General features: G+C 40.6%; 3 protein-coding genes across 4 annotated transcripts in view; 2 read left to right on the forward strand and 1 right to left on the reverse strand.

Moving 5' to 3' along the window:
- The window catches only part of LOC129196145 (succinate dehydrogenase [ubiquinone] cytochrome b small subunit, mitochondrial-like), a 51660-nt gene that overhangs the window by 8037 nt on the left and 21701 nt on the right, over window positions 1–21922 (forward strand). The gene's annotated exons all lie outside the window — the stretch shown is intronic.
- Window positions 448–9926, reverse strand: IL18 (interleukin 18). 2 transcript variants are annotated; one of them, XM_054803127.1, is made up of 6 exons: window positions 9687–9926; window positions 5182–5255; window positions 4192–4200; window positions 3522–3659; window positions 2590–2735; window positions 448–2461 (listed from the first exon to the last, which is right to left on the reverse strand). In XM_054803127.1, the coding sequence occupies exons 2-6, from the start codon at window positions 5246–5248 to the stop codon at window positions 2246–2248; spliced, it is 576 nt and encodes a 191-aa protein (XP_054659102.1). In that variant the 5' UTR covers window positions 5249–5255; window positions 9687–9926; the 3' UTR covers window positions 448–2245. The 2 variants fall into 2 exon arrangements, with proteins under 2 accessions (XP_054659102.1, XP_054659103.1); XM_054803128.1 differs by lacking the exon at window positions 4192–4200.
- On the forward strand, window positions 16290–19349 carry TEX12 (testis expressed 12). Its single transcript, XM_054803131.1, has 4 exons — window positions 16290–16349; window positions 16899–17010; window positions 17116–17167; window positions 17445–19349. The coding sequence occupies exons 1-4, from the start codon at window positions 16290–16292 to the stop codon at window positions 17587–17589; spliced, it is 369 nt and encodes a 122-aa protein (XP_054659106.1). The 3' UTR covers window positions 17590–19349.

Genomic DNA, 21922 nt, shown 5'->3' on the forward strand with positions numbered 1-21922 from the left:
GTTTTAGAGTGGAAAAATGAGATTGTTTTTTAACTTTCTTCTCTTTTCTGACTTTCATAGTAGTAACGAGTGGTTAAATGTTTCCACATTCTAATGGTACTTCTGTGGTACTATTAATAGTACGAGGAAGAGAATTGTGTGTTACCATCAGTCTGATTATGCAAAAAAGCAGAATGAATAAGTTGCTGTTTGAAGTCTTCAAGACTTTCTGATGTGATTTCTTTTTTCTTTTTTTTTTAAATCTGCATGGGATTATTTATTTACTTACTTATTCATGTAACCATGGAAATACCATTTAGCTGGCCACTTTTGTGAATCTTGCAGTCAGAATTGAGACGGGTTGCTTCTGTCTGATGTGGTCTGATACAGATAGCAATGTAACATTCATTATTTTGTCATAATGAGGAAAATGCATGTGTATGAGTCATTGGTAAGTACACATGTACGATCTGAGCATGCTTTATAGAAAGTGTTAGACATTTCCTCTTTTGAGACTAAACACAAGACGCATCTGAATGTGGTGTTTGTTTAAGATACCGTGTGGGAAATGAGTTATGTAAGAGCTCTGGGAGTGTGGTCATCTGGACCTACGATGTTGGGGGCTAGCAACTCTGAGACCAGTTCATTGTGGGTTTGAGGCAAGAATTAGAAGGTAACGACCGTAGCTTTCTCAATGAATGGCATGTGTTCCTCAGTCCTGTTGAAACTGAATCAGTTCCCTGTAATTACCGCTAACTTTTGTTCTGAATTATTGTGATGGCTTTAACCATTTGGTCTAATCCCATTTTTGAACGTTCATCACGCATATAAAACTGGGACTCAGTCATACTGAGTATCCAGATGTGTTAAATACATTCTTGAGTTTAAGCCCCTCTGGTAAATTATTCCTAAGCAATAGTGCACTCAGTGGTGGCTGTACTGGATTTTAAATAATTGGTTTCTTATTGCCTCTAGGTGCTCCTGTAGCAGCTAGATAGGTGAAATGGCAGGGGCAGCATAACATGAAAAATTGAGACAGAGCTATCACAGCAGTTTCATGTTTCTCTGCTTTTTTAAAGCCTCTGAAATTATAGATTTGTTCTGGTTTTACAAAAACAAGTCTTGAGACTTGTCTTATCTATTCGGCAAGTTTGAGGATTTTCCTCCCTTTCATGACAGATAGAGGCCTTCCTGTTTTCTCTGATTACTTCTGCCTGTATGGGGTATCACAATTGCACCAGCTCTTCTGCATGGCAAGTTGAAGACCCAGGACCCTAGCTGCAACCAATGTTCAGGTTATGACTACCTGGAGTTGGAATAGAAGAGGAAGACCAATGTTTATATGTGGAAGAAAAGAATAATATATGCCATATCAATTTCTTCAAGATGAAACAGTCAGAATGTATTACATTAATTTTGGTTTTGGTGAAATCTAGTGCTTGCTCAGCTCTGACTGGGAAATGGAGTTCACAGCTTGACCCTAATGTATGCTCTGTTGTCACATACACAGAATAAGATAGGGTCCTCATGGCAGCCAGCCATATCTACATTTGTTCCATATTGTTAGAAGGACAAATGTCTGTTTCATTTCATCACTGATCTACCATTTACTTTACATAAAAGCATGATTCTTTTTTTTTCTTGGGCCTTTTGAGGACAAACAGCTTTATTAGAACTTGAATTGTTCAGGTAAATTGGCAGTTTTCTAAGCAAAGATTTCCAGTAAGTTAAAAATTGTCTGTTGTTCCTACTTCAGTTGAAGGTGAGAACATCACTGTGTTACTGAGATTGATGAAGATGCTCAAGAAATAATCTTGATGCAAAAAAGTAATCTCAAAGTGCTTATTGGCCAGGTGCATGGTGTGCTTATGAAATCTGTTATTTTAGGCAGTTTTTTCTCCCTCCCCAAAATAGGTGTCTCATAGATGAAGTAGACCTAATTCAAAAGCTGTTTGATCAACAGGCAGTAAAGATTTTAGGGGTCAAACTATACATAACTATATAGGCATGCATATTCTTGTTTCTTCATTGTGTAATTCTCTTTCCTTCTATCTGAGCAGAAGACGTTCTGCTGCTGCTTTTTGCCAAGAATTTGAATTTATTTTCCTTTGTAAGAAGCTCATTTTTGTACTGACTAAGGGTAGCTAAAAACAAAACTGGCTTGCCTCAGATGAAGAAAGGGTAAGATTTCTTTTATAGAAAGCCAAAATATATTTTAAGACTGTTAAAAGTATGTCATAGGCTGTGACTTTCATTCTGACTTTAGTTAGAAACTTATCTTCATGGTTTCATCCACTTCATCTTCTTTTGACAGTTTCTTTAGAATTAGTTTTCTTAAGCAGCCTTCTTCCTCAAAGGCCAAGAACATTCCTTGTTCTAGTGAGTATTCAAACTTAAATGCTCTGGTGCTACAAGATGTAAATGTCTTTTTGAAAAAAATTACATTACTTTCACCAGGAATTTCTTTGGGAACTTCTCCTTCCTGAGGAAGAAAAAGGGAATGGGTTAGTCTCAGCACGAGACCAGAGCAGTTTTGTTTCTGCTCACACGTTTGAATTCTTAATTTTGTCTACAACATATATACATAAAGTATGGAAAGCAGATACTTACCCTAAATCGAACTATCATTTTTCCACATTCTTTCTCACAACACATGTAGTAAGTTTTATCCTCTACCTGGACACTGAACGCGACAGGCATCCCTGCCGAAGGTGTGGTAGTTTTGTAATAGTGAACGTTGAAGTGCATTCCATTGCCTAAATATAAATTGTTTATTATTAATAGTCTGGTCAGGTGAGAGCTGCAACAACTTAACTGTATTATGTCTTACCATTCCACTGGTAACTGCTGTCTTCCCAGGATACTCTTCCTGACAGGAGAGCCAGGACTTGAATTTTTGTGACCACTGGTAGCACATATTTGCAATCATTCAATAACCAAGATTTTGAATTTGCAAGAAAGCATATGAAGTTACCATGTAGCATGGGTAGGATGTTCAAATCCTTTTATGTGCATGCATAAAGAGAGAATTGGATTTGTAAATAGTCATCTGTAAAGCAAATTTTATCTGTATATATGCGATCTGTGAATAAGTATGTTCAACACATACAGTTCTGAATAAATTCCTGAGCCCCCCCCCAAATCAAAGCCAAACCCACAAGTACATTGGTAACTACTGCTGTTAGAAAAAAGTAAGAGCTTTTAGTGCTAAATACATTGTCTGTTTAAACCTAAAAATGATTTTTTTTGTAATAAAAAAATAAGGCAGGGGGATTAAGAACTTACATTGTGATCAGAGCTAATCAAAAATCTTAGCAGCCCTTTTCTGCATGGAACATCCTGGAGGCCTCAGTCTAATCCAGGAAACTAATCCATTACCAATGCACAAGACATAATTTCAGCTCTTTTAGCTTTATTCTTACAGATGAAGTTTAAGTCTTTACTCTCATTCTTATCATTTAGAGCCAGTGATTACAAAGAACAAAAGCACATCTAAAATAAACAGTGCAATGGTTATAGTATATCTTTGAAAAATGGTATACCAGATTTAATCTCCTGATCTGTCACATCTTCAAAAGCTGCCATGTTTAAATCTGGTCGAACCACAAGCAGCTGGCTATTTACATTTCGAAGGACTCGGTGGAGACTTTTTTCCTTGCAAAAGGCATCACATTCCAGCCCTGTAGAAATATTAAGCAAAGAGGGTCAAATATTTTAGCTGTGATCTCAGATCTTAAAAGATCTCTATAGGCATGATCTTGTCATTAAGGATACCATGTGAAATAAATTCTTAGAATGGCGATCCCACACAAAGTGGAGGCAATGATGTCGTTCTTTCCACCTCTGGCTTGTAGCAGCCCAGGCAGGACAGAAGGATCTCCCAGAATACAGCAGTCTGTGTATATAAGCAAGAGAAAACTACTGTATCTGCTAATGAAAGTTCAGAAGCAACGGTTCTCTCTTTTTGCCCAACAATTAGAATTGCATGAAAAAGGCCCTTCTGTTAGGGAAGCCTGTACCTTAGGAGGAAATAAAGCAACACCAACTTCAGAAGGAGAGAGTGAGGTGTAGCTCCCCTTTTTACACTAGCCATTACCAGTTTGAAAACTTCTTCTGTTAAGGTACATGGAGCATTTCTGGGTCAGAAGCGTAAGCAGGTTAGTTCAGGTAAAATTGAAAATGAAGTTAATAAATGATGAGCTTTCAGCTTACCATCATCGTCTTGGTTCCAAGTCAGCAATGGAAAAAAGGAAAGAAAAAACAACATTAAGTTCTGACCCCATAAAAGAAACCACTTTCTATCCAGTTTTGTTCTGTAAGATTGGCAGCCAGCCAGCCACCTACGCATTTCCAGTTGTACTCCCCAGTAGCACTAGCTCACCAAGCTGAACTGTTCTAACTACAGAGTGTGTGTTACTTGTGAGCATAACAAACTCGACAGAATGATGAAACCATCAGTCATTTGAGAACTGGAGTTACCACCAAACCAAGAGGCATGCAAAATATTTTAGGGTTACTTAAGGGTGAGCAGCTCAGGTCAGTTTAAGCCTATAACCAAGGGATAAACGGCATGCAAATTTTTGTTTTCATCAGCACCTTTATTCTAAGTGAGCAAGAAGACAAGAAACAGTCATTACAAATTGCTTCTAAAGAGGAGACTGTTTTCTGACTAACTTTATCCTCTAAGACTGGAAGTTATCCACTTATTCCAAGATCACCCCACAGTATTACAACCCTTCTGAGTGTCCTTTATTGGAATGTATTGTATGAAGCAACAAATATTTCACTGACCTAGACACTTGGCTAACAGTACTTCAGACTGAAGCTTATGGGAAAATTAGGTAAAATCAAACTGGTAAAGGAATTATTTTTAATCAGTATTCAAACAGAAAAAGTTACTAAATGCTTAAGGTATTTGGCAGTAATACGGTACTGACTTGTTAACGCACTGGGACAGCTGTCTCAAACTCAGATTCTTTTTGCAGTGAACAGCCTGGCTCCATAATCTAAGAACTATCATTCTTCTAAGTGGGTGAGGATTCTAACTGCTTTGAGGATTGCTCAGGTAACATGAGGGGAAAGAACAGGATTCCACAAAACTAGGGATGCCAGCCCAAGGAAAGGATTGAATTATATATCAGCTTTTGATCTCCTATGCTGAAAGAAGACACTGTGTCTCTTTCGGCGCTGGGTAGTAAGTACCTGCAAAATAGAGGCAGAAATTTTCTCCAAGTTGTACTGCACACACAAGAATCTCTTCATCAGTCATCTTCACTCTGCCAAAAACATATGGAGAGGATTCAGAGTTAAGAACAATGCTTCTTACTCTATAAGGCAAGGGAGTTCTTGGGCTAGTTCTGTTCTAGTGTACAATACTATAATAGGGCTGGCATGTTTCACTACCTGTTGAAAAATTGTAAAATAATTGGTCTCCTCTGTTGCCTTTTATCATTCTTCAGAACAACATAGAGCATCCCTCAAGTTCTATTATTTTACAAAACTTGTCATTCACTTACAGGATGTTACATGGGAATAAATAATAACTGATTACCATTTTTTCTTTCTATGAGAATGCTAATAAATAGTTCCATGAACATACGTCATCAAATTAGTTCTCTTCTCTTGGGCTTGCAAAAATTATCTTACTATCACATAGTCATTTGATTTTCTGTTTCTAATTTTCAAATAGGGAAGTGACTAAGACTGGATTAAGCACCCTGTTACTGGCCATTAAGCCATAAAAGTTATATTAAGTCTACGCAGACTTATCTTTCTAGTTTCCCTTTATAAAAGACAGAACTTTCAAAACATCCAAAATTTAGCCTGTACCTTTTGCATCTTGAGCTGGAATAGTGTAGGTTCCTAGAGAAATTGGGATGTAGTTTATTTTGTGGTAGCAGTGATTTGTTTATGGTGTTTTAACTTTATTTTAACTTGGTTTGAATTCTGAGCTTGATTCCACAGCTATTCTCTTTCAAGAGTGACACAGAGAAAAGTGAAGAAGACATATTTCCCTTGGGAATAACAACAGTCATTTAAAAAAAAACAAACAAACAAACCCAAAACCAAAAAACAAAACAAACCAAAACCACAAACTGAAGTAATCATTAAAGACCAGCAAGCTTTTGCACCTGAGATGTTCCAGCCCCTGTTCTACACACTTCAGCGTTAATTTAGAACTAGCCCAGGGCTGCACTCTGCCTCTGATGTCAATACACAACACCCTCCGAGAACTCCAGAATAATTGGTTTTAGCTTTTTTCATACCCTCAGCCTCACACAGTTAACAGCTAGACAGGTAAACTTCATATTCTTTAGCTTTCTGACACAGTGACTGAGAGTATGTCACACTCTCAGTCTGTTTAAAGGATAAAACAATGTATGTGTATAATGTATAAAACAAAAGAACAGTGATGGTCATAAATTTGCTGTACCCATTCCATTTACATATAAGTGCACCTATGCTTTTTCCTCTATCGTAAAGTTTCTGTTTATGTTGATGCCATGTTATGAGTACAAAAGCCCTCCTGTTGAGTCACAGGTTCAGAAAGGAACTCCTTGCTTCCTAAACTCCTTCTCAGAGAGGAGTCTAGGTGTGGCTAGGTCCCAGAGTTGGTCAACGGTTTATGTCTAAAGGATTATGGGTGTAGCCACTTAGCAGAGTCAACATTTGCCTGTTAGAGCCCTCTCAAGGACTTCACTGAGACAGTTTTGCAAAGTTGAAAAGATAGATGATTTATTAAGGTGACAGATATAACAAATTTGGAATTGCCATTGATAAATACACTTACTGCAAAAATCGAGCTCAAGTTAATAGTTCAGCGCTTTTGTTAACGATACTTTCCTGGGTAACATCCGCCATAGTTGGAGGCACAAAAGTCTTACCAAAGAGGCGTCCCTGCTTGGGGAGGAGAGAAGTCCAGGCATGTCAACCCATCCATGGAGGATTCTAAATGCCAGATTTATACTCTTGGCGGGTGGGACTGAGTCAACTAGCGTGTGGTGATTGGCTCTTAACAAGGCTTGCTGCATTGTTGATCAAAAGGGAGGAGTAGTGGGGTGGGGGTGTGTGTGTGTGTGTGTGTGTGGGGGGGGGGGTGTAAATGTGTTTGGTACAGAGGCACAGTGGTCTTTTCTGGTTTTACTGAAGCAACATCAGGCTGTGAGGCCTTCGTCTTGCCCCAGGCATCACGCAGTTAATTCGAGGGTTAGACCGCAAGCTGTGACGCCTGTCCGGTTCTTTGCAAGAAAAGCAAGTTGCTCAACTCTTGCCTTTGTTCTGGTCTGGTGCTTGTTGGTGCAAGATAAGCACATTGCTCAACCTGCGCTCTCGCTCAAGTCAGAGCCCGCTACTTTCTACTCAGTGACTGGTTTTGGCACCAACAAGCCTGGTTCTCCACTGCTGACAGAAAAGAGATATATCTGAATGGATTGTTTTGCTTTGCAGGCCACAAATGTCCCCACATCTTCAGTTCTGGCAGTGTGCCACGGAATTACAAAATAAAACAAAAGTTATGTGGAGTTACTTCTATTGACTAGGACTTGAACTGTAAAGTCTAGTATTTCATTAATTTTAGTGCTGTTGGGATGGTTGCCATTGGAAGGAATAATTCTAAGAAATAAGCACTAAAATATTTTTATTTTAAAACTGATGATGATACCGTCTTCAAAATTAAAATAGCATCTCCTACCTTTAAAGAAAAGTGAGAATGAGAATAAAGGGAATTATAATACGACAGAGGAAGGTGTGGTAAAGAATTTCATTCTTTCTCTCCTCGGGCAGTAAACAGTTCTAAAATGTCTTCTTCTATGCCACTAATTTTGTGAAATGCAGGTTGTCACTTTCCTTCCTGTTTCATTTTTGTCTGTATCTTAGTAAATTTTTTGTTCATTTTCCTAAAATTATTTCTGTCTATGAGTCTTCTTACTCAGTTTATCTACATTTTTAGAAATAAAGGCATTTACTTTCTGAAAATAACAACTAACACTATCTGCAAGATCTGATTTACTTGGCTTTGTGATTGGTGTAAAATTTTTGGCCAGATGCATAAAGTAACATGCACGCCAGCATTCACCATCACTGCATCTAACCTTTAGGAGCCCAGCATCTGTATGAAGTCTTCAGCCTGGAGTGGTGTGCCTAGTCTCTGTATACAATACATAGGAGGAGACAGTCGCAGCAGAATGCATGAAAATGTGTTGAGCAGACAGCATCAAATAAACAAAGCCAACAACAGTGATTGTAAAAACATTGAACTCACTTTTTAGAAGTAGTCTAGAATATGAAGTGTTTTATTCAAACCTGCCAACTCCTGTCAAGGCATTCTTTCCCCTATTCTGCTAGCCACAGAAATAATAAATGCAACAAATGTGTTAAAGCTAGGTAAACAAAAGGAAGAACTGGCTCTTGCACTGAGATTATATCATGCAGGCAAACATTTGGCTGACTGCCAAGGCTCTTTTTTCACCACTTGAAAAAGACTTATTATACCAAACAACTGAGCAATGCCACCTAAAGTAAATAATCACACATCAACCTTAGGGATTGGGATGGGGAAATCAGAGTCATTTTCTTGTCCCTCTAGTAAAGATTTTTGAAGAATGTATTTGAGAGGGATCTTTCTCATCCTATTTTTTATATGGTCTATAGTTCTAGCTGGTCTGTGCAGAAGAGACACCCAGGTTCATAGCAGAGGACTGTATCTTTGTTTCCAAACATGCATATCCAAGCCTGCAATACAAAATACCACAACACTAAACAGTGCACGCCTCGTAGGTAGTGAGGTAAACCGAGAAGTCAAGGACTACTCTGTTACTCTAAAGCAGAGGGGAAGGCATGGGCAGGACTTACTGATAAAGGATTAAAGGAAAAGGCGGCCCTTGGTTTAACGGGTAAAACACATAAAATGACTACATTTCTTCCTCTGATGTGCAGCGAAAGATTGTTAGATCTTTTACCAAGCACGTTCGAAAGGAACGGTAGAAGCTAAACGGAGTTTTTAGCTGACTGGTCGAGGTAGTGTGTAATGCTACCCCGCGGATAAACAGGGATGCAGGGAAGAGCACGGCCGCGCCCCGGCGAGTCATGCCCCGCTCGGCGCCTCTGCTGGAGCGGAGCCCGGGGCAGCGCGGGTACCACGGGGGCGCGGCGCGGAGCTGCCAGCGGACGGGCCGCTGCCCACAGCCTGCCTGCGGTCCGGCTCAGGGATGCCCTCCATCGCCAGCCCCGGCGGAGGGCAAGGCTCTGCAGCTTGCTGCAACCGCGAGAAACGGATAGCTGCCGGTCCCGCAGCGCGATGTCCGGCCCGCGTCGCAAATGCGCTAGGAGCGAGCGTCTCCGCCCCTCGCGGGGAACGGCGTAACCCCCGTGCCGGCTGGGCTGCTCAGCTCTGCCCCGGCACCGGCACCGGCCCCAGCTCCGCGCCGGGAGGCAGCGCTGCCGGGCCCTCCGCCTAATGCAGTCAATCCCGGGTACAGCGTGCTCCCCGGCCGGGCTGCTCTCGGAGTTTCCAACTGAGTGGTTGGTGAGGGCAGAGAGGCGGCGGTGATCCTACCTCGCTCCTCGGCGGGCTGCAGCCAAACGCTGCGAGCCGGAAGGGCGAGCGCAGCCGCCTGCTCCCGTAGCCGGAGCCCGCGCGTTCGGCCTCCACCCCCCCCGCCCCGGGACGCGACCCCGGCCCGGTCCCCGCCGCGCGCATGCACGTGTACCTCGGGCGACGGAGCTGAAATCCGTGCGGCTGCGGAGTCCCGTCTGCTAGGAGCGGTAGGGCTTTCCCGAGGCAGACGTCACTGCCGTGTCACCTTCATGCGTTCCTGACAACTGGGAGGAAAGCGATCTCTGCTGCAGTGGGTGGCGGCTGTTAGAGCGATCTAGGGAGGGGGATTTTGTAGCGGCTTGCATCACTATACGACAAAACACCGACTGAACAAACTGCAGAGGACTGTTTCCCAAGAAATCTGTCAACGTCTGCATTTATTCTGTGGCACTTCCCCTCCTCGGTGGAGGAAACAAATCATGCAAATCTGAGGTTACAAAGGAAGCTTTTTGCGACTCCATCTCACACAGATGTTGTCAGAGGACACATCTTGTTTCTACACCAGCATGTTGCAAGTCTGTTTGCTTGGTCCATAAAGTCTCAAGTGGCAGTTTTGAAAAAGGTACTAGCCATCAGTACATAGACTTCCCCTTCTCCACACACTTGCAAGTTGCCCGTAAACGTTGCGTCTGCCTTGAGGGAAGCCCGTTTAGGAGTGAAAACACATTGCATGTGTCTAGTTTTTTATACCAACAATGCCAAGGAATATATCACTGGTGTCTGGTGGGAAATCTTCAAATTATCTTCCATGCCTTTGTACATAAGTAGCTTCAGGAGAGGCATTTGGGCTCCTCTCAGGGAACCTGACAGAAACTGTGGCTAGTAGTTGAAGCCGGATTGATAGATAGCTCCTGGTTTACCAGCTGTCAGTTGTTTCCCAGGTCTGTGTTAATTGCAAATAAATAAAACAGCAATAACCATTACTCATGCCTAGCTGCTGCAGCCTGAAAGTGTGATGCTGTTTGGAATGCAAGTGCTGCCTTTGGTGGTTGTAGAATGCTTAATGTGACAAATGTTGTTGTAACTGCAATGGCAAACACTGTGTAGTGATGAGACATCTAAGGCCATAACAACCAGAAAAGCTAACTTGGGAATGAATAATTAGCCAATATTTTGTACAGTTTGTAGAACTTGGCAGTATTAACTGGAATCTCCATGCCTTGATTTTCTGTTTATAATGCTGACTAGCAAGGCATTAGGGCATTCAGTTGCGTAGCTCAGTGGGTAAATTGAAGAGGCTCAAGTTTTAGCACTGGACTGGAGCGGGGGGGGGGGGGGGGGGGGGGGATGGGACACGACGACTCCCCACCAATCCCCCAAAGAAACCCAGCCAAAACAAAACCTAAGACCCTAAGATGTGCTCTCACCTGTCCACATGCCTGTTACTGCTCCTGGAGGAGAACAAAACAAAGCGCAATACATGCCTGTAGGAAATGCTTTAATGTCTCTATCATAAAACTAGGGAGATAATTTTGAGGTCAAAGACACATCTTTCAACCTCATCTGAAATAATAATTCTAAAAATAAAAATACTGTCCATTTTACTAATAACTATGGATTTTGACTGTTCTACCCACAGGGAGCAGTGTATTTCACTGACATTTTAAGACAAACAAAAACTATATGTGCTACAGAGATTTCTCTTCTTTCTTTAAAGTTGTTGAAAGAAACTAATGAAATTGATTCAGAAGAATTTTAAAAAGCAGAATTCAGCAACAGAACAAAAGCTCCTGTTTCTGACACAAAGAAAAATACATTTTTGGCAGCTACTGCTTTCAGATAAGAAGTATATATCCCTGTTTACAGGCACTCATTTACACTGACTGAATTCCAACCAGACAGCAATATTATAACATTCTCTTTCAACTTCCTGTTTTGTTACATGGCATTCAGTATGTGTGTGGAGTTGCGTTTACCTAAATCTGTATACCAGAGAGATATCTAAATTTGATTTAAACTCCTAGATCTAGCTGATTTCTGTATACAACAGCTGTCATTCTACCATTCCTCTTGGTACTTTATTTGAATGGTTAGTTCTTACAGGGAAAAAAAACCCCAAAACTCTTTCTAAATTTAACTGACTTCTGGTTCTGGTCACCCATTCCTGTACATTTTCCTGATGGCCATTTCATAACAAATAGTTCTTTCCTGTGAAGTACCATCAAATTGCCTCTTGGTCTTTTTCAACTGAAATAAACAGCTTCAGCCCTTTCAGTTTCTACCTCTGAATAATTTTCTTCAGCTTCAAAATAATATTCATGTCTTTTCTTCACTCCAATTGACTTTTAACATTTTTTTTTAAATTTGGGCACCAGAGCTTTATTCAAGAGAGTTCCCCATTTGGGTGACAGTGCTTGCATTTCTTGTTCCCAGATACCTAATTTTTAATTTCACTTGAAAAAATATTCTTTAAAAAAATGAATGCTGTAATAATTATTTATCATTTAGCCATTTTTTTCTCATTAAGTTTAAATTTACATTCACATCACTAGTGAAACATTAAATCATATTGTACTTGGTACCAAAATTTGTGCAAAAGCACCAGAACCATTGCCAGTCAGCAAACATTGTTTACTTTGTATTAACTGCTGGCACTAATATTTTTGGCCTATTGACATTCTATACAAAACTATCAAGAAGGAGGATCTTGGTCTTTCTTATCAACCTTTGAGATCCTAAAAATTCAATTAGGTCATTTAGCACATTGAATTAAAGTTTTCTTATCTTAGTCTGTACATATGTGCATTTATAAGAACCAGGGTCTAACTCATAACAATAACTTCTATTGTAAGTTTTAAGCTTTCATTTCTCCTGGCATTTTAATATCTCCAATCAGTGCTAAAACAATTCTGCTCTTTCATTTATTTGAATTCAGGTGGTCTGTTAATAAAGATATCTTAACATGGTAATGGTAATTCAATTAGGTAAACACTTTAAGAATATTTTCATAGAATCCGAATGATTTGGGTTGGAAGGGACCTTAAAGATCATATAGTTCCACCCCCCCCGCCATGGGCTGGGACACCCTCCACCAGCCCAGGTTGCCCAAAGCCCCATCCAACCTGGCCTTGAACGCTGCCAGGGATGGGGCAGCCACAACCTCTCTGGGCAAGCTGTGCCAGGGCCTCAGCACCCTCACAGGGAAGAATTTCTTCCTCATATCTAATCTGAATCTCCCTTCCTTCAGCTTAAGGCCACCCCCCCTTGGCCTGTCACTCCGTATTCTTGTAAACAGTTCCTCTCCGCTTTCCTGTGGCCCGTTTAGGAACTGGAAGGCTGCTATGAGGTCTCCCCGGAGCCTTCTCTTCTCCAGGCTGAACGACCCCAACTCTCTCAGCCTTTCTCCATAGCAGAGGTGCTCCAGCCCTCGGATTGTCTTCGTGGCCTCCTCTGGAATTGCTCCAACAGGTCCATGTCTTTCTTGTACTGGGAACCCCAGAGCAGGACGCAGTACTGCAGGTGGGGTCTCACAAGAGTGGAGTAGAGGGGAAGAATCACCTCTCTTGACCTGCTGGTCACACTTCTTCTGATGCAGCCCAGGATACAGTTGTCATGCAGTTGGTTTTCCTAATGTATTCTTTCATATCTGTTCCTTAATGTTTAGATAGTATTGCTAATAACATAAAAATCTCTCACATTTTTTTTAGAATTTAAAGAAGTGGGCCATGGCAGCATATTGAATATTGTTTCTACTTTGGGGAAGTATTTAGTTCTTGTTCTTTCAGCAGTTTCATTTCTTGTCCTGAGTCTTGACTTTCAGAGCCTATTTGGATAACATATGTAAGGTTAAGATACTTTTTTCTCTTAAAAACAGAAATTAAAGATGCAAAAAACCCAAAAAAAACACCAACCCCAAGAAAAAAATCCCTTTACTCCAACATAACTTATGGAGAAAATTATGCTGGGAGTTATTGAAAAACACCTGAAGGACGATGCAGTCATTGGTCACAGCTAACATTGATTTGTGAGAGGAAGGGCCTGCTTGACAAACTTAGTTTCCTTTTATGACAAGGTCACCCATCTAGTTGACCAAGGGAAGCCAGTTGATGTCATTTTTTTTAGATTTCAGTGAAGCTTTCGATACTGTCTCTCACAGTATCCTTCTGGACAAAATGTCCAGCACACAGTTTGACAAAAACATAGTGTGATGGGTGAGCAACTGGCTGACGGGTCGGGCCCAAAGAGTTATGGTAAACGGCGTTACATCAGGCTGGTGGCCAGTCACTAGTGGGGTTCCCCAGGGCTCAATTTTAGGGCCAGTTCTTTTTAATGTTTTCATAAACGACTTGGATGTAGGACTAGAAGGTGTTGTGAGCAAGTTTGCAGATGACACCAAATTGGGAGGAGCTGTTGATTCTGTCGAGGGTGGAGAGGCCTTGAAGAGAGATCTGGATAGATTGGAGAACTGGGCAATCGCCAACTGCATGAGGTTTAACAAGGGCAAGTGCCCGATTCTGTACCTGGGAAGGGGCAACCCTGGCTATACATACAGACTGGGCGATGAGACGCTGGAGACCAGCCATGCTGAAAGTGACTTGGGGGTCTTGGTTGACAGCAAGTTGAACATGAGTCAACAGTGTGCCCAGGCTGCCAGGAAGGCCAACCATATCCTGGGGTGCATCAAGCACGGCATTGCTAGCCAGTGTAGGGAAGTGATTGTCCCACTCTACACTGCGCTGGTGCGGCCTCACCTCGAGTATTGTGTGCAGTTTTGGGCGCCACAGTACAAAAAGGACATAAAACTATTGGGGAGTGTCCAAAGGAGGGCAACAAAGATAGTGAAGGGTCTAGAGGGGAAGACATATGAGGAGAGGCTGAAGTCCCTTGGTTTGTTCAGCCTAGAGAAGAAGAGACCGAGGGGAGACCTCATCGCGGCCTACAGCTTCCTCAGTGAGGGGGAGCGAAGGGGCAGGCGCCGATCTCCTCCCTCTGGTGACCAGTGATAGAACCTGAGGGAACGGAATGAAGCTGCGACGGGGGAGGTTTAGGTTGGATATCAGGAAAAGGTTCTTCACTGAGAGGGTGGTCGGGCACTGGAACAGGCTCCCCAGGGAAGTGGTCACAGCACCGAGCTTGACTGAGTTCAGGAAGCGTCTGGACAACGCTCTCAGTCATATGCTCTGATTCAGCTGGTCCTGTGTGGAGCCAGGAGTTGGACTCGATGATCCTTATGGGTCCCTTCCAACTCAGGATATTCTATGATTCTATAACTTCAAATTTTGCAAATATTTTCTTCACTGTAGCTAATGAAGTCAGGATTTAGGAAAGTAGTATCTTGATACAGCACTTCATATTTTTGGCTAACAACATGAAGTGTAATACTAAAAGAACTCTCCTGAATCATTGTGTCTAGTTTCTCCCTGTTGTAAGCAAGCTACCTCATCGTGTAATCTCAGTCATTTCTTGATGAAACCAAATATAGCTTACTGCAAAAGTGAAGAACAATGTAAAGAAATGTTATGTTGTTAGGAAATTAAGCTGAAGGAGGGTAGATTTAGATTAGACGTTCGGAAAAATTCTTCTCTGTGAGGGTGGTGAGGCACTGGCACAGGTTCCAACCCAACCATTCTATGATTCCCTGATAATTCAATTTTATTTTCCATCGTTTAGGAAAAAAAGTTGGTCTCGGCAGTTGTCTAATTTTAGTGGCATTACTCATTTTAGTGACAGTAATCTCTCAGATTTTACTCATTCACAGCTTGTCTTTTGAAATGCATCCATCTAGCTTCATCAGGCATTTCATTGTCATCCCAAAACGTTCCAGTGATTCAAACTGGGACTGGACTCGTCGCAGATGCTTAGAAGACAAAATATGACCGGAATTGAGTGGACAGCACAACACTTTAAATAGCTACAGGTAGTCTCATCATGCTTTAACTCAAACATGTAAATGGGATGGATCGCTCAAACAGGAGACGTTTTAGCGCTAAGCCTTGCGGACGTTCTCCTTAGCTAGCCTTCCACAGGTGGGTCCTACTGTCAAAGCTTCTGCAGGAGCAGGCTGCGCGGCCCACTTCCCACCCTTCCCAGGAGCCGGCCCTCCTACAGCCGCCGCGTCCCGGGCAAAGCGAGGGCTGCAAGCGGCCGGGGCAGGGCTCCGGGGCGGGCTCCAGCCTGCCTTAGCTGCCGGCCGGGGCGGCGCTGCCGGGCGTGTGAGGAGCGGGGGTCGCCCCTCTCCCCGGCAGCTCCACCACAGCGGCCGCCCTCTCGCGCGCCGGCCGTTAACGGCTGCCAACGGCCACGAGGACCGTTAACCGTGCTGGGCCAGCGCTGCCTGAGGGGAGAGGTCCGGGCAGAGGGGACATCTCCTGGGCGGAGGGGGTGCCCCGACGTCCTTAGGGGTGAGGGGTACTGGAGAAGCATAGATAGAGCTGGGGAGGGCCAGATCCCTTTTGGACAAGGCAGAACCGGCCTCAGCAGCCTGAGGTCGACCTTACGCGCCCTTCGGCACCTCTGAGAGCACCTGGGCTGTTAGCCCTAGCCCTGCCCAGGCTGGCCCGGGACGGCCCGGGACTTGGTCCTGCTGTCTCCAGCCCGGATCGGTGCCCTCACCGTGCTTTGAGGCTCTGCCTCTCTCCAGTGAGGAGAGCTCCTTTGCAGAGGAGCTTACAGAGGTGCTGGTTACAGGTTTTACACATTTTTATATAGATATATTTCCCAGTTGCACAAGATAACCACTTATCAAATACAATGTTGTACTTTTTATCAGGCAATGATGACAAGCAACACACAGAAATCTGATGAAAATAGAAGTAAACGTAAAAAAGATATGGAGGTGAGCACTACTGTATGAGGAAGGGAGGGAGAACCTGGACCCTTCTTCTGGCCCCAGGGGAGTGGTGCAACCGCCTCACCCCCATGTCCTTCTCTGGCATTGCTATGGGTTCCTGTCAAGGAGAGAGGGCAGAGAGCTCCATGTCACTTTATGTAGGTTGGGGGGGAACACGTGTGACACTCTTGTATGAGGAGATTGTAAGATTTCTCTTAGTGTTTGAAGTCCAACAAAACTGGGTATGTACTGCAACACAGTTATGTAGGACTTCTCAAGAGTGAGCTTCTGAAGTACACCAGCTTTTATTGATATAAACAAAGATCTCAAGCTGGTAGTTCCCACCCACTCTCCCCTGTACCAAGATGCCGTGCCCGTTCAGTGTGGATGGTGTTGATGCTGTGAACACAACAATGCTTGCACTTTCTCTGAAAACAGTCTCTCAAGATCTTTTTAAAACTCTTCTTTTTTTTTTTTTTTTTCAATTAAACTCTATCTGTGCTAAGCTTGGTTTAAGTCCTAGAACCTGTATTTTTTCATGTGCTCTGTTATTAGAATGAAGCTTCAGAAAATCCTCAGTTGTCCTCCCTTGACAAAACAGATGTGGCTTTTTCTGAGGGCTCACAGTCCCTTTACAAACCTGAACCACTGGAAAAAGTTTTAAACGGTGATGTATTAAATAAACTGAAAGTAACCATGTAATTACCTAATTGGATGTTAAGATGAAAATTCATTCAAATGTTTAAATAAAATTACTTTTCTCTTTTAACAGAGATGAACAAAGAAATTATGAACTTGTTATCAAAATATGCTCACATTTTAAGGCAAGTGAACTTTGTCCTATTTGTACAGAACTTTTCTAATTTATCTAGATAAGATGTATTACTGTGGCTGCAGTTTAGAGAAATTAGCACAGAAAACTATTGAACACATCTTGAAATAAAAATGCTGTTGTCTTTTACAACAGAGAACTAGTTTGGTCAGAAACTGAGTATTGATAGACAACACAATTTTTAAGAACAGCATAAAACCAGTTCTAAGTAGTAAGCAAGTTAATGGCATTAGTATTGATTTTAACTACAGATTTTTTTTTCAATTAAGTGAGAGAGCAGCGATGGATGCTTCTTATGTCCAAGAACTTGATGGAATCTTAAAAGAAGCAAGGACCATAGAAAACCACTTAAAACTGAAAAGGGAGAGCCTGAAACAGAGATTCACTGTGATTGCAAATACTCTGCAAAGCTAAATGGGGTTTGTTAGATTGCAGAAATGCAGAACAAAACTTGTTGTATATTTTATGTATTAAAATATAAACTATGATGGGCGCTATGATGAATGTTTCATAAATGTCTTATGTAAATATTTCTAGCAGTTCAGGAAACTTTCAACAACTTAAGCAGCAACTTATTTTTTAAATAAGTAGATACAATAAATACATAGGGTAGCGGAAGTTAGGAAAAAACCAGTACTAAATATCCATTTAAAATCCCATGACTCCAAGAGATTCTACACATTAAAACATCTTTTTTCACTTGTTGACCCATTGCTTAGGCTGTCCCAGTGTTTCTATTCCTAGAAAAAAATTGGAAGCATTTGAAAAAGAAAGTAAAATCAATTTTGTATTGCTTGGCTTTGAGGCTATGCAAGTTCAATACAACTGAATTCAGAAGCAGCCATAGTATTTCTAATGTCACTGCTAAGAATGTTTTTCTCTTTTATTGTTACAACCAGTCTTTCGCTCTAGAACATAGTATAGAATAATTTCTGTGAAACATAGAATTTTGCAATGTAAGTGGAAAAGGATCTCAGATGATTTCATATTAACCATTTTCTATTTTTTTTTCTTTCTACTTTAGAAAATGTTTTGGTGCTAAAATCTTAGTAGAATGTACTTGCAATCTTATTTCCATTTTGTCTCAGAACACAAATAGATTGAAAAGATCAGCTTAGAAATAGGAGCGTTCTATTAAGAATACTACTTTGGGAAATGTATAAAGAAGTATAAAGTCTTAATTTGAAAATATATTTTAATACTTCTACAGCTTTTCAAATGAAACCAAGGCCATTTTGATACAAACATAAAAGCACATCCTCAAAACTTTGCTGGTAATGTCAGTAAATAACTAGATAATGTTAACATAATCTAGAATTACACTGCTCTTTTGTTAGTTAGATACATCAGTATTGTTTGCTGTATATGCAGTTTATTTAAGGAAACTTACAGATTTTTTTGAGCACTTTTTCTTTCTTGTCATTTGACTCTGCGCTGAAGATGAAACATAAAATGTACAAAACATCATTTGTACAAATTGTGAGGCTAATGTAATAAAGAAAAGTGCTAGATAGTCCTGTTGCTGGCATAAGATATATTTATATCTTTACCCCAGTACTGTGTATTAATTTTCTCTTTAAGTCCTTTCAGACTTAATCAATCCTCCTTTTCCCCTTTTATTAGATAAAAGTCTCAAACAAATGTGCTACCTGTCAAACTGAAACTATTTGAAACAAATAATGAGAGAAACTGGACATCTAGGGTGAGATTTTCCAAGGTATTTAGATACCTAAAGATGCAGATATGTACTTAGTAGGATTTTCAAAGTGCCTAAGCATGTAAGCGCCTTACATGCTTAAGAATTTTTGAAAATCCCATAAGGTGCCTATCTGCATCTTTAGCATCTAAAGTCTTTCAAAAATCTTGCTGCTAGTCTACGCCGTATTTTACCAGTCTCTTACTTTTCCCTAATAATCACATCTTGTTTTGTAAGTAGTCTTGGTAATATTGTGTAAACAGAAGAAAGTGGGAGAAAAAGAGAAGAAGATTTTGGAAGTTAAATTTTCTAGAATATTTTGCTGTTTCTAAAATCTACGATCATCTATAATGATGACAAAAAGCAGAGTTTTAAATTGTCATCTATGAAGTGTCTGAATTTAGAAAGTTACCTATAGTTATTCATGTAAGCCTTTAAAGAAAAATTACACAAAGTTCATTACTGTTAAATATCTGCCTGTTACCGAAGTCAAAAGTTTGCTGCAATTTTATCTGTTTGTGCTTGGGAAAATTATGCAATCTTTTTAGATCACCTGGATTTAGATCATCTAGATTTAGTTTATGTGGCTAATATATCCAAGCTGCAAACCTTCAGCCCTAGTATTAAGTATTATTAAGAAGCAGAACTTAGAAAACTATTGGATCACATAATCTAAGTTTCTTTCCTTAGGGGAGCAAGAGGACACAGACCCACAGCTTTGCAATTGCAGCAGTTTGCTCCATTTTAAAAATTTCATAAAGTCCAATAAAAATTAGTAAAACTATACTTCTTAGAAGAATGAAGAACTGCTTAGTCAGGCATTTGAGTGCAGTTAAATTCAAGACATACCTCTCTGAACGATGACTTGTTTTTCTGCAGTGATTTCTTACGCAGTTGGTTGTTATTACATGTTATCATTTAGAGTGGGATCTCTGTGGTAGTAAGGGGATTTTAGAATTTGAAGAGACGATGGAAGTAAAGTCAGTAACTATGGCCATAGTAACCTAGCTGAGATTATGAACATTGTACTTATGCTTATTAAAGGGAAGCAATTAAAAGCTTTGTAAGATTTTGAAAAAGGTGTTTTAAAAAATAATTTTTAAATTGCCAAGAGCAACACAGCTGCTGTTCTTGCTGCACGAATCTATGTTGAGGATATATATAAACACTAACCAAGTAAAATGAACAAAATAAGTAATTTTATAAAGTTTCAGCTTGAAATGGTAAGTTCAGAAAGTTTAAAACATCCATTGAAAATAAACTCTTCTCTTTTGAAGCTAAAAAATACATCAGCAATGGAAAAATACCCACTTACTGGTTGCTTTCATACATAAATCTCTTGCTGTTTAAAAGGGGACCTCCCATAATTACTTTGCTGGCTAAAAATATAGAGCGTTTTTCTGTTGGCTGCCCTTCAGTGTTCCACTCATTATCCATATATATGGGAATACTCATTCCATGATGTTTTTCTTCTAAACCATAAGAAAATAAATTTTTACTGTTTTCCTATTTGTCTACAATTTGTCTACCCTGCTAATGATGTATCTGCACTGATCGCCTCTCTCATGTGTATTGGTATTTATTGGGAGAAAGAAACCAATTTTTTTTATTCTCTCCTAACGTGAAACTAAAAGCTCATTCATTCTGTCTCTGAGGAATGAGCTACACATGAAATCCAACTGGCGTCCATCCCATCACTATCCGCTTTCCAGTCTTACTGAAGGAGGTTTGAACAGAAAATTAATTGGCTTTAAAGCTGCCAAATCTGATCAGCAAAGCTCAGCTGGTAACTACGTTTTCTTTAAGCTTCCCCTCCTGTTGTTTAAGTTGCAGTGCCTTAGTAAATTAACAAGAACGTCTAAGATGACAGATCAGTAACAGAATATAAGTGGATTTTTTAAAAAAATGTAGAAATGTCTTAGACAAAGTTTTGACCCTCTCGAAATCCAGGGGATTTTTGACAGTGAGTCTTTTGCATTTCTGGGCTCGCTGTGAGTACCTCCACAGTCTGGAAAGTGTAAGTGATGAAAAACTAGTATTTGGTTCCTCCCGTTGCTCTTCTGTTATCTAAAAGCTAAAAATGAAAAATAACAGATAATGCAGAGACAGCTTAAGTATTCAGCAAAGAGAATTTTTCCCTGAGAAAAGACTAATTGTGACTGTTGACTTAAAATAAAACTGCCTTTTAGCATAGATGTAGGAATGTGGATCATGACAGAAAAAGACCAGATTGAGTAGGTAATAGATGTGCTTAAGGCTCATGACATTCTGTCTAGAGCTCATCAGAATTCAGTTCTGCTAATTGTAGAATCTTTATGTTTTGTCTTTGAATTGTCTTTGAAAACCTGATGATGAAGGCGGCACTGGAAAAGAGCAGAGTGGGTGTTTTACATCATCAGGGTGAATAGCCAGAAAAAAAGGAAGGCAAAGAATCAATCAGCCTATCTCCCATCCTGTAGAGAGTCTGAAGGAAATTTCTTAACAATGACTTTATAAGCACCCAGGGAACAATAAATTAAAAAAAAAAAGTCCTTTATCAGAGTAGCTGACTGAATAGGGAAAAATGATAGATGGGGTATAGCTGATATAAGATAATTAACACCATCCTGTATGATACTATATAAAAATGAGAGCAATCAGGAAGTAGGGGCTACATGAATGAGTGAAAAAGTCAATGAAAGGAATACTCATTTCTTCTGAAAGGTCAGCCTAGGTGGCACCCCATGGTGATCTGCTTCAAGCCTCGCTTGAATAATTTAGAAGAAGGACATTAGAGAATACAAGTCATTTTTCAAATGGCAGCAAGCTAGGAGGAGTCACAAATGCTATCAATAACACACATTGAAAATTCACTATCATCTCAACAAGATGAAGGGCCAATCTGAAATCAAGATAAAATTCAAAAAAGACAAGGGAAAACCACTATGCTTAGCAAGAGGAATCAGATATATTACTTACAAACCAGAACAATAGCTGGAGTTGGTATGATGCTACTGGGTGGTGAAAAAAACAGAGCTGAGATGTGTTAGCTGTAGGATAGCAGATAAGACA

The sequence above is a fragment of the Grus americana genome, chromosome 24, assembly GCF_028858705.1.
Source record: "Grus americana isolate bGruAme1 chromosome 24, bGruAme1.mat, whole genome shotgun sequence".
Lineage (NCBI taxonomy): Eukaryota > Metazoa > Chordata > Aves > Gruiformes > Gruidae > Grus > Grus americana.